This window comes from Terrapene carolina, unplaced genomic scaffold (assembly GCF_002925995.2).
Source record: "Terrapene carolina triunguis isolate 2854851 unplaced genomic scaffold, T_m_triunguis-2.0 Scaffold210, whole genome shotgun sequence".
Lineage (NCBI taxonomy): Eukaryota > Metazoa > Chordata > Testudines > Emydidae > Terrapene > Terrapene triunguis.
The window spans coordinates 4,515,580-4,528,665 of record NW_020664561.1 but is presented as its reverse complement, the minus strand read 5'-3'; the positions used below and the strand labels follow the sequence as shown (position 1 = coordinate 4,528,665).

Sequence of the window (13,086 nt, the reverse complement as noted above, 5' to 3'; positions counted from 1 at the left end):
GCATATACAGCACATCCCATACAAAAGCAATGGTAGGCAAATGTCATGGTTGCATAGCTAAGCACTCCAGTCAGTTGTACATGAAATCATAACTCTACCCCCTAACCCAACTGTATTATAATGCCTCCTCTAATTAAAAGATCACATACTATTTCTCAGATGATGCAATATATCCTGTTTTTTCTACAAACTTAGATACGTTACCTACTCATAATATTCGCATCATTCTTTTTATATTTACACTACTCATTTGTCATTCCAGTCCCCTAAAATGTAGCAAAGCTTTTGAATGCCATTTAATGATTTGGAGGCCCTGTTCCCAGGACACTTATTGGGAAATCTGGTCCAGCTCCCATTAGGCAGTTTTGAAAACCCAGCCTGTATCTTTATTGATGTAGGGGTTTTACAAGGTGCAGTCCTTTCTTCCTACAAAATGTATTTTAGTAGTTTTGTCAGCATCTATATACTATCTTTTCAACCAGCAACCCAAACTTCCATTCAAGGGATGAAATTAACTTAGCTGTGAATTTAATTAGCATATATTTACACATACCCTAGTTCATTTTCACTTTTGCTCCATATTGCTATACTTACATTGGGTAAGTCCCATCTAGTATATACTTTTCATGCAAATGAATTACATGAACTCTGTTGTCTGGCGTACACAAAGCACTAGAAGATGTTACAAATGTGTATTTAAAGTTGTAGAAAAAGTGTATGATATGCAGTATTATTTGAGAAATAGTATGAGATCAGATGTTTAAAGACTTTATTGTTATAGGTATACATGCAAGAAAGCTGGGTTCAGGTTGTGCATGTAACATTAACTGTGGCATTCCCTGATACTGTATATCAGTGATTAGCCATACAGTCTTAACATTCTCTTAACAGTTCTTGCTTAAATGGAATTTCCTAGGGTTTGTTTGTTTGTTTTTTAATTAAGATGAAAGGTGGGGGAGAAGGCGCTCCACTTGCCAGGACTTCAAAGTTCTTCTGGCTTGCAACTAAGGCAACAGTATGTGTTCATTCCATAGCTGGAAATATTTGGCTAGACACCATGAGAATGCCCTGCCCTGCTCGACACCTTAGGAAATCTGCAGGAGGGAAACCTCTTCTTGCACACGGGACGTGTGAGCAAAGAATGCTAGGATTTGCACAGTCACCAAGGTGCATCCCAGGAGGGCTTCCTCATGCACACCTACCAGGTTTGCAGCAGCCATTCCTAACCTCTGGGCACACAGGAGCAAGAGCTTGTACAAACCCTGACAAGCAAAGCACTCATGCACATGCCTAACCTCAAACATGAGTATCCCATTGATGTCAACTGGACCACTCGCATGCCTAATGCTGAGCACATGCAGAGATTGCTGGGCTGGAACCATAATGCAGAAAGCTCAGTTTCATACCTCGGGTATAAACACACAGGCTCTTTAAACTTACACTTTAAACTTACACTTTCAAAGGCACAAATGGCAGCTACTGGAAGCCAGTAGGCACCTAACTTCCACTTGCACCTCTGAAAGTCTATCCCACTCCATGTCTAAAATAATACTGTGCTCACTGAATAGATCTAAAACTACTGTGCTCTACCCCTCTGGCACAGCAGTCCCTGGGAGGTACGGATTACCTCTTCCCCTTCCCACTGCATGTGAATCAAGCCTGGAATATGTATTTTTTTTTCACACTTTTGTGTCAGTTGCTCTGCAGACAAATTGTTACTTCAAACCCACCATAAAGGAATTGTTTTATATTTCTGTGCCAGGTTTCTGTATGTGTCCAATTGACATACTACACTTAGCCCCTGGAAAGATTGTCCTTGTCTTCCAAATTCACTACCTCCAAAGAGATTAGGGACCGTGGGCCTATTAAAGTCAACAGCAATCTGTTTCTTGCCTTCAGTGGGTATGGGATCAGGCTCTGCATGAGTGTCTGAATAAATGACGGAGTCACTGAGGGTACATATCCAAATCTTTGTGTGTATTTGTGAGTAAATGTGCGTATTAGAGATGGGCTCACATGACCCAAGAGCTTCAGGGGTGTGTATGTGTGTGTGTGTACGCGCACGTACGCACGCGTGCATATGACATATGGTGCCACTGAGTTTACAGATTATTAGACACTGCCAGCATTTTAATTTGTATCTTTCTTTTTTAAAAGCCATTCCTAACAGTCTCTCACTGGTCCATTCCAGCCTTCTTCTCTCACTTCCAAACACTTTTATTTTTTCATTTCCTGAGTCTTTCAGAGCACATTTATCTGGATCACCGCAGGGGACACCTTGCCTGCCATCTCTTCATCTTTTCCTTCACAACGAGGCAAAGGTTGTGTGGTGGGTCCCTGGAGTCTCCAACTTGCCCAGGTGGCTTCAAGACAAACCAGGTCCCTTCTTGATTGAAGTGACTGTTTTCAGCAAATGTACACAGCATTTCAATTATATACAAATATTATCAAATAAATAGAGAATCCAGGATTCCGCTGACTCTGAGGCAAGCATTGGTAATTTTCAGTGGCGTCCTCTTCATTCTTCTTGAGGGCACTGTACATTTCTCCCATTTCAGCTAACAAAATAACTGTGGTAAGCCCCAAAGAGAGGAACAGGACATGTGCTGTATAAAGACCATTTGCACATTGGCTTGTTTGCACTAGCCATGAGAACTATCTCACTCAGACATACCACAAGCCCCTGAGAGGCCAGGCCAGGGTAGGTTTTTTGAACATGTACAGCCTATTGGACATAACCCTCCCATGAGTTTAGGTGCTGGGTTCCAATTCCCAGTTTTATTTGATCGCAGGGGCATTACTTTACATTTTATATGCGTCTGGTAAGCAGTGTGAGCGAGGAGTCAGTAAGAAGAGGCCCAGTGTCAAATCTTTGTAGTTGGCATCTCTGTTGGCCTCCAAGTAGACTTCATCCTTAAACCGCATCTCGGACACTGTCACCGAATCTACTACCTCCTCTGTGACCTTCACACACAAGATGGACGCATCGGACCGCTTGTACACCTTAAGGCTCAGTGAGGCATTCCTCTGGGGCATTGCCCTGATAGTTCCCTTCAGGGAGACCAGGTAGAAGCCATCACAGTAGATCGGGATGGAGAGGTTTCTGACGTTCATGGTGCCCCGATTCCAAGAGATATTGATGCGTTTCTCCTTGGGGACGTAATCTGGAGTGGAAGAAGCAAACAGAAACCCATGGAGATGTGAGTCCCTCAAACCCTCTTGGAAGAGGATGATTTTATGTGGCGTGGGCATAGGAAGAAACAAAGAGAGTAGAGAAATCTCAAAGGAAATAGGGAGAACTAGAAATGGGATGGAATGGAGAGGGAGGAAGGTCTAGGGCAAAGGCTCCGCAGCTTTGCTCTGTGGCACACAGACAGCTGGCTTGGCACTGGTTCTTCTTGTTTCCACGTTAGAGGAACAGATCTGATGAAGGGGAGAGATGAAATGAAGCGCCTTAAAATGGGAGGGAAGTGATGGGAGAGGATCACAAGATGCTCTGGGTTTGATTCTCAGTAACACGATGGCCCTTTTCTTGCTCTGGCAGTGTAAAGGAGCCTTCCAGAGGGGTGTAAAATGGCCTCAGTGTGAATGAGAATCTTAGCCCCTCTCTGTGAAGGTGGGGTTCACACTGTGAAAATGTAGTAGCAGCAGTGAATATGGATATTACAGTAACATCCAGAGGGCCATGTCGGGATTGGGGCCCCAATGTGTAGAGCCCTGTACAAGACTTGTCCTGATGTTCAATTTGAACATCCCTGGTCTAGAGAGAGCAAAAGCGACAGGGAGAGCTAGAGAGAGCAGAAGAGCGAGGGGGAGAGCTGGAAAGGGTGGGGATGGATGCAACATATTTGAAGGACCAGGGAATGTAAAACAGAGGAGTGCAAATCACACATCCAAGAAAACTACTTCATTTGCATATTCATTTGCATAAATATTTAAAAGGATAATAAAAGCACACAGCTTTATTGTCTCCTGTTTCTCTCTTCCGTGACCAAGGATTGGCACTGCTGGCTTTTGGGATTCTAGTCCTGGAGTTCACCATTAAAGACCTGCCTCTGGACCATCATTCCACCACAGTCAATGGAAAGATTCCCATTGACATCAGTGGGCTTTAGATCAGGCCCTGCACTGCCCTGGAGAGGAAAACCCAGGACAGCAGTTCAGGACACTTACATGCTGCACTCAGCATTGAGCATCCTACCATCTAAAGCTGTGTCTTACCTGAGCCAGATGGGTGACAGGAAGCAAGGAGACTGAGTCTCTGGGCACTTACCACTTATGTGGTAACATGAGGCAGAGCCTGCGAAAAATATCATTTATTTCCCACACACATTTTCTTCAATTTATTTTTGATGAAATTTCCCACCATTTTATTTCTTTCCAGGGGGAGGGATGTTTCAATGAAAAAATGAAATAGAAACTTGAAAAAAAATCAGTTATAATGAACAAATACACACCTGTGGCTGCAACTTCGATCCACTGGGATTTTGGAGTCTAAAAAGCAACAAAACAAAAAACCAGATTAATAATCTCTACAAATTCAGGGAGAACTTTCCAGCTCTCCTTGCAGATGTGTGGTGAGGGGAGAAAGAGCTTTTCACAGTGTTGTTTATGGCAAGTCTCAAGATATTTGGTGTTTCTCTTAAACCCCAGCTCCTGGAATCCTGTGATTACATGAGAACCTTAGCTTTTGTGGTTTTTTATAAAAAAGATTAAGTTTCTAGCTCTCCAGGATGCAGGGGACATTCCCACCAGCAATCAAGGAAGCCTGACCAGTCAGGCTGGGAGGACCCCAGCCCAGCCCAGCCCCCCTTGATGCTCCTGCTATCAGGCAATGGGACGGAGTGCATGCTGACCCTTTCTGCAGCAGATTTAAGCAGCTCTGGGCATTACAGTCCCAGGCATTGTGCCTCTCCTTGGCTTCTGGCTCATAGCTGGATCTGCTGGGGAGTTTTCTGGATAGAACCAGATTCAATTATGCTAATAATGCCGACCCTCATTGACCACTGCTTCATCAGTGGATTTTAAAATGCTTTGCAAAGTAGGTCAGCATCATTATCCCAATTTTACAGATGGGGAAACCGAGGCACAGAGCAGGGAAGTGACTTGGGCCAAGGTCACCCAGCAAGCCAGTGGCAGAGCCAGAAATAGAACCCAGGCCAATGCTCTGTCCACTAGGCCACACTGCCCCCTACCCTGGGAGTATTTGCAAAAAAGTTAGCACACTCTCTCCTTCCCCAGGCCCCAGCATTTCCACCCACAGCCCCACCGGAGACAGAGGCTGGGGTACTGGGGAAACAACAAGCTCTTCCTGCCAAGAGCACCTGGGTTTGGTGCAGTGCCTGAAAACTTTGTTCATTCAGCTCCCCTTCCACACACACAAACCTCAGCACAGCAGGAGGCGAGCAGGCCTCACAGCTCAGCCGGGACTAAACAGGCCATTTCACCCCAGTGGAGTTCAGCTGGGGAGGGGGCCAGCCAGGAGCTGTGTTTGAAAACCACTGGCAGTGCCAGGTCTTGTGTCTGGTGTAGCCGGGGCCCGCAGGCCCTTGTCTCCAGCTGTGGAGGGAGCAGCTCCATTCTTGCTAACAGGCCTGATTATCCCTTGGGTAGCTCCATTTCCCCATTGTTGCTAGGGTGACCAGACAGCAAGTGTGAAAAATCAGGACGGGGGTGAGGGCGTAATAGGAGCCTATATAAGAAAAAGACCCAAAAATCGGGACTGTCCCTATAAAATCAGGACATCTGGTCACCCTAATTGTGGCCCAGGCTCCAGCGCTATCCTGTAATCAAGGCCAGCGTGGGGGAGCCTTGTTTTCCTGCTGCTCTGGTGATGCTGCACCCACCGGAGTCTGCAGCTGCGATCTAGAAAGCAGCAGAGCCCTGACACATGCAAATACAACTGGTGCTTGCTGGTTTCATCATCCGGAGCAGTGGGTGTGAGTGTCTTTCACTTTCATTTTCATTTCCTGGTCCTTCGCTCCCTGTGCCTCTCTCCTCCCAGCCACCGCCTCCTCGCTCTTTCCCGTTGTGGGACAGCCCTTGCCTGAACAGCTGTAACCCAGGGCATGGTGGGCTGCCTGCAGAGAGCTGGAGTACCGGACTCTGCTGTGTGTGAGGGCAGGGAACACACAGATTTGATGTCAGCTCTTAGGAGCTTTTGCTTTTAAAATGTGGCCCCCATTCCTCTAGCTATCACTCATGCAAATCTCTTCAGTGCCGGAGTAAAGACTGCAGGATCTCCTCCTTGAATTGTAATTTTTAAGACTACACATTTTATTCTGATCCAAACCTCACTGAAGACAATGAGCCATGGTTTGGGACCTTTCAACTATTGTAATTTAAAAAGTATTTAGTTAATCTTTTAAAAGGACACTGTGGGTTAAAAATAATAATGTAAAAAAAAAATTCTGTCCTTGTAATACTACTGCAGCTATGGATTACTACAGTGGAAAACATGTTAAAAGGTTGAATTTATTGTTAGCCATATGTGCTATTTGTTTGCTTTTGATAAGTCTTTCAGTCAAGACAGTTTCATGTTGATTCCTAGTCAATTTCACTTTCAGCTCTGATGGGCGGGTTCTATAGACTGTAATTTAAAATGATAACCTTGTGATAGGAGTTTTTTTAAGTAGCCTATAGAATAGTGAATTATTATTCCTGGTATGACATTCCATAAGATGGTTAAAAAAGAAGCAGCATGCCAACCGCAACATCCAAAAATCATGAGATTGGCTGAAAATTATTAGATTTTTAAAAAGAATTAATTTTTATTTTCCTTCTGTTTTTCAGCTTTTAGGGTTCATATTTTTAAGCTTTTCTCCACAATCCTGAGAGCTAGAAATTTATTTAAAAAAAAGAAAGAAAGCTGAACTACTCACATGATCACCTGACTCCAGCAGCTAGGGCTTTAAGAAAATTACCAAGTATCATGGAACTCATCCTAAAATCATGAGTTGGCAACTATCAGATAGTTTCTATTAAATTATATGGGCCAGATCCCCAGCTAGTGTAAATTGGTGTAGCTCCATTATCTTCAATGGCACTACATCACTTTACACTCACTGAGGTTTTTAGAGCTCTTTCTATAGATGTCAGTTCCATTCCTATCTATCCCCATTGCTTTCATCCTTATTAAATTCTGTAGGATATTTCAGTTGGGGAGGTTTTCCACACACTGATGAAATGTTGCAAATTTCAGACATTGTAGGTGACTGTTTAAATCCAAATAAATCCAAACAAAAAGCTGTTTTCATCAGAATTTTAAATAATAATTTTTTTAATCCTTTGAAACATTCCTCGTTATTGGAGCTGGTCAGACTATGCATTGTAAAGAAATTATGTGATGAATTTAGCCCTTTCTCCTATTCACTCAGTAGATGTATTTGTGACCCTGCATTTGCCAAATGGCTTGGCCTAACAACTTTTAATCTCTGAGGGGCTTGCAAACTATTACTCATTTGCTATTTGTTATTTGTGGCATGCGAGTCATCACCTCAGTCACACGGTGGTTCTGCTCCCTACCTGGATCACTGAAACTTTTGTAGAAGTGAGCATAACAAATACAGGTGGTGAATAGTAAATAACGAATCATAAGCAGCAAAGAGCTTTATTGCCATGAGTATATTCGTATGAGGGGGAATTCACTCCATGCTCAGGGCAGAACAAGGCTCCTGCACCATCTCACTACATTGTTGCCATCCTCTCTTGTGTTTTATCACCAGGAGGAGCCACTTTACACTGCAACTGGTAGGGTGACCAGACGTCCCGATTTTATCGAGACTGTCCCGATATTTCCTTGTTTGTCCCGCGTCCTGACCAATGTTAGGTCGGGACACTGGACAAACAAGCAAATACTCCGGAGCCCGGAAGTGCTCGCGCCCCCCCCCCCGACTCTGCCCCCTCCTTCCCCCATTGGCTCCCTCCCCGAATCCCCGCCTCTTCCCCGGGCTCGCCATTCCTCCTCCCTCCGGCGCTTGTGGAGGGAGGCCCGGGAGACGCGGGGAAGCGCGGGGCCAGGGTGAGTGAGAGTCCGGCCTGGCCCCAAGCGCAGGCAGGACTCAGTCGGGCGGTAGGGAGAGTAGGGGGGCGGCCCGCGGGGCCAGGCGGCGGCTGTTCTCCCCCCCTGGGCAGCGGGACTTGGGAGCAGCCGCTGCTGCAGCTCCCACTACTGCGGGGGGAGGAAGCAGCCGATGGCCAAGCTCGGCGGCTGCGGCTCTGGCGCCCCCGAACTCCCCGAGCCTGGGCCTGTTGCGGGGACCGAGCAGCGCACACGCTGCGCCCAGCCCCTGGCCAGTCGCGTCTGGGCTGCTGCCCAGCTGGTGCAATCCCGCGGCGGCCCCGGGGCGGAGGCATCACGGCAGCCCAGCCCAGCCCAGCCCAGCCCAGCCCCGTTCATTCCCCCCCCAGTCTCCTCACAGCTACAAGTCCTGGGAGTTTTGCCTGGTTAAAAAATGCAGGCTCAGGGTTGTATTTTTTTTTTCCACTATACCCTTTCCTTGGGTTTTCTATGACAGGAATGGGCTGACCAGACGGAGGATGCACTGTGAGAACTCATTGATTTGTATGCATCTGATTGATTCATTCTGATTTGTTATAGGAACAAATCATTCTGCTCACTCCAGGCACTTGGACAGTTGTCCAAAGAATTTAATACACAAGAAAATACACAACTAAAATTTCAATTTGAACTCCATGCCTGTGACAAAACCAAAGGGATCAACGCGTGGGAGAGATTGCTTCCTATAGCTGTGTGTACAGTCAGCTTGTATGCTGCAGCACAACTCTTGGAGATATGAAGACGTCTGTTGATCCAACCTTGGGAGTTCAGGTGCGACACTGGCACCCTCTAGTGTTACTTAATACCAGTCTCTCATTGTTTCAAATCTAAGGGCCCGATCCCACAAACACTTAAATACATGCATAGTTTTACTTGCATGAGTCACCTTATTGACTTCAATGGGACTACTCATATGAGCAGTTACACACTTAAGGATTGGGCCCCAAACATATTATTTTAAAGGGTTTCACTCAGTTGCTGATGTAGACTGAAATGTGATGGGATGCTTTCAGCTCGGGCGCTATATTATTTTAATTCTACCTTATTTTATGTTTTACAAACTATGTGTGACATTAATATTTCACACCTGCATAGCCACATTCATCTCAGGCTCTCAAAGCACATTACAAACATTAATTACCCAACATTAAATTCTGAGAGGTTGGGGAGTGGGGATCCATGAGCCCATTTATAGAATCTGTAGGGATGCAATAAATAAATAAGCAGAAGCTAGCAATTCCTGACCCATTCTTTTTCTGTTTTGCCCATATGACTGTGTACAGAAAAGGATTTAAGGAGGCAGCACTCCATAACTATTGGCACCCAGTAGGGTCACTGAAGGAACCTTGAGAAGTTGCTGTGTTACCAATGCACCTCAGTTAAAGAATTCCATGCAGTATTCACACAATATTTTAAGCCTGTTTAGAGTCCCCTAAATATCTCTTTCTATGAGACGCTATGTAAGCAGATTCCCATGGACCTTTTATTGTTGTCATGTTTGTATTGTTTATTGTATTCATGGAGTAGCACTGCATGGCAGGTGTCCCCCTAGGAATGGTGTGTGTATCATACAAGGCAATCCCAGTGAGCAAAATCATAAACACATTGATTTTAAAGTAAGCAGGAACCATTATGATAATCTAATCCGCCATCCTACATAAAACAAGCCATAGAACCATCCGTCCCCCCACTGATTCCTGCACCCAGCCCGATAACGTAGTTGAGCTAGAGTGAGAGCTAATTAGAACTGGATCACATCATTTCATCACAGAATCATGGCTATTCTGTAACTTTGTCCTGTTCCTGGCTATGCTGAGCCCATGGGTAATGCCTCTACTTACGGTACTTACACCTCCCTCAGTATTGATATACATTAGCACAAGAGTGCTGCAACAAACCTTCATGAGCAGGTTTTTAATGTGCAACACCGTGAAGGCTATTTGTCTGCCCAAATCAACCACCCTGGGAGCATCACAAGCATTGGCTGGATGCATGGATCACAATGCCTGTGATCAGGTCTTTGGATTAGGTCTAGCCAAACTGGTGCCGTCTCCAGGGGCTAACCCCAGCGAGAATGGGAAGTCACAAGTATTGCAGGTGCAGAGATTCGGCCTGACTGCAGCATGCTTATCATTTGGAAATTACCCCCAAAGCTTGTGCTTCAAGCACCAGAGCAGTGCACTATGAGGTAGGTGCTTTGGGCATTCCCGTCTGCACTGGTACAACTGCAGCTGAAAGGGGGACCGTGTGAATGGGTCTGCACTAAACTACTGCAAGGATAATCCGGACAACCAATATTTCATCCTTCTGTAGGGCTTGATCTATTGTCAATGGGAACACTCCCTTTGATTTCAACAGGTGTTGGATCAGACCCATAATATAGATGTATTCTTGGGTTATGGAACATCCTTAGTAGCAAACCATCCTATAGGTCATGGATCATTTTGCTGGGGTGGAGGGAGAGGGTGTGCGTATTTCCTTTAAACAAAGCAGTATGCTCTTACAAGCAAGCCGTCTAGAGCTTTTGGTGAACACAGTCTAAATGTTTGTGTGGATGATGTAATATATTCCATGACTGTGTCACATTAATCCATGTAAGGTTATTCTGCAGTTGTTTGGACATTGGATACAACAGGTTCATCTCATATAAGGGTATGTGATTGTACAATAACTATAAAATAGCAATCAAAACTATGGTTATCGGAAACACATGATCTCTTTCCTGCAATTAGGTTACATCTGGGCTCTCTGCACTGGCAAACATTATGCATTCTTCCTGAGAAAAGGCCCAGCTTCCTGGCTAGGCTCCAGCACAGTTCTTAGTGCACCTACCAGGCTGAGAATCTATTATAATCTTCTTCCTAATTTTCCCCAGCAGATTAAATCAATGCAGCTCTGTTGGCTCTTGTCCTAGACATCTGTGTTGTGTTTCTGGGTGTTCTTAACTAGCTGTTGCCTTCCAGCTCAGTGCAGTGACCCCTGTACAGAATTCAAAAGCCCTGCTGGGTTCCTGGGTAATGCATGGTGCTGTCTATACAGGAGACCATGATTATCTATTTAAAATAATGGGACGTGTTTTTTTTTTAATTGTGCTTAGCAAGTGTGCGTTTAAAACTCAAAGGGTCGTCCAGCAACTTTGCCAAGGAACTGCCTCCTTAACAACCCATTCAAGTCTAGGTTCTGGTGAGGAATGGCAAGTCCAGGCATGCACTATGTCTCCTGCACATTCACTGCTCTCTTGTTTTCATAAAGCTCACATGTGCTACCAGCACCAACTTTCTCAGTGCGAAGAGGCTTTGAATTAAAATATTACAGAACTAAGTGGCACTAAGAGGCAATGCCAGAATGACGTGTATTGTAATGTATAATGTGATGCTGTTTCATTAGCTGAACAAAATAAATTGCCTTTCCCAATTGCCCAAAAGTGGGAAGACTCTCTTCAAGAGAGAGGGAGAGAATGGAGAAGAGAGGAGAGAGAAATCAAAGATTCAGTTCACACATAGCATCTGCTGTGTGCAAAGGATGAAATGGGCTGGGAGAGATTTTTGACAGTCTCTGGTCTCTGTTACATGACTCATAAATTCAGTGGAACTGTTTTTGACATGCACCTGGCATAGAAAAGATGGATTTCACTTCAGCAGCAAGAGATATCGAGCATTAAAGCCATTTTAACCAGAGTGTGGTTTATAGCTCTGGTTCATTTTACCTACAAAGTTAAGTGGGAGGAAAGAATGAACACTGTAAGGTGAAGCATAACATAGTGAACACAAGCACCTGGGGAACGTGTGGGAGGAGAAGCAGCTACTGCATGATCTGCACTGAAATAACAACAAAAGAGTGCTGAGGACCCAGAGACTGTTAGCAATGAGAAACAAAGAAAATATTTGGTACAACTCTCCCAAAAGCAGTCCCAGCAGCAGGCTAGTTCTTATTGTTTTGAGTTTGGAGTTTAGTTCAAAATAAATGAAACTCTCTAAACACACATTTTCATTTATATCTATAATTACATCCAAGGCTTAACATAAAGAACTAGCTAGATGACTCCTGGGAACACAGAATTGTGTTCTACAGCTTTTGCAAAAGTTGCAACAAACATTCTCTCTTTCTTATATAGCTATATAGAGTAGATTAAAGCAGTACATGAGACGTTTACAAATAATACAGAACCTGATTATCCCACTGCTACACCCGTTAAGCAGCAGTTACTCACCCAAGTAGTACAATGGAGTCGACTGTAACTAGTCCCATGTGTACTTACTCAACATGAGTAAGGCCAGCACAATTGGGCCCATAACAATCAGCGAGGTAGTAATTCAATATTTTTTTTTCATATGACCAAAATTCACCTGGGGAACCAAGTCGTTCGGTCCTTACTCAGGCAGAACTCCCACTGAGGCCAGTTTATTGACTCTGTCACTGGGCCAGCAATTTTGCATGCGCAGTTCCACTGCCTGATAACACAGCACCAACCCGGCAGTCTGTAAGAACATACTTTGCGGTGGGTGGCACAGAAAAAAGGGCTCATCAGTAGGAAAGGGTTAAGAATTGGGTTTTCTGCTTGCCACTATGCAAGGTGATGGCCCTAAATGCTTTCTTTATACACAGAGCTTTACAGTGCGGAAGAAGGCAATGAGGTTTATCATATGGTCTTACCGTAGGGGGATGCAGGAAACCAAGACCAAAGTAGACCAAGCAGGAAAGCAATACTATCCACTGGGCCACTGCAGACACCAGCTGCAACCTGTTCCTTCTGACCTGTCTCCTCTCCAGCTCCAGCTGCTCTTCCAGCCTTTGGGCCTCCATCTCCAGCATCCCTTCCATCCCAGCCTCCCTGCCACCAACCTGCCAGCAGAACTGGATGAAAGAAAAAGCCCTCCCCTGCTTCTGCACAAAGGGCAAATCTCTTGAAGGGAATGAAGCAGAAGCAGTAGGTGTGTTGTCCCAAAAGGAAATGAACAAAGTGGCTTCAGGAGTGGCTCAGGGTTTTATACACACACAGCAGCAGCAGCAGGCGGGGAACTTCTTTG

The 13,086-nt window shown here is 45.0% G+C and overlaps 1 protein-coding gene across 1 annotated transcript; it reads right to left on the bottom strand.

Moving 5' to 3' along the window:
* Window positions 1–2,802: 2,802 nt before the first annotated feature.
* LOC115271258 (tumor necrosis factor ligand superfamily member 4-like) lies at window positions 2,803–12,880 on the bottom strand. Its single transcript, XM_029912353.1, has 3 exons — window positions 12,713–12,880; window positions 4,458–4,494; window positions 2,803–3,164 (listed from the first exon to the last, which is right to left on the bottom strand). Exons 1-3 carry the CDS (start codon window positions 12,878–12,880, stop codon window positions 2,803–2,805), a joined length of 567 nt encoding a protein of 188 aa, XP_029768213.1.
* Window positions 12,881–13,086: the final 206 nt, after the last annotated feature.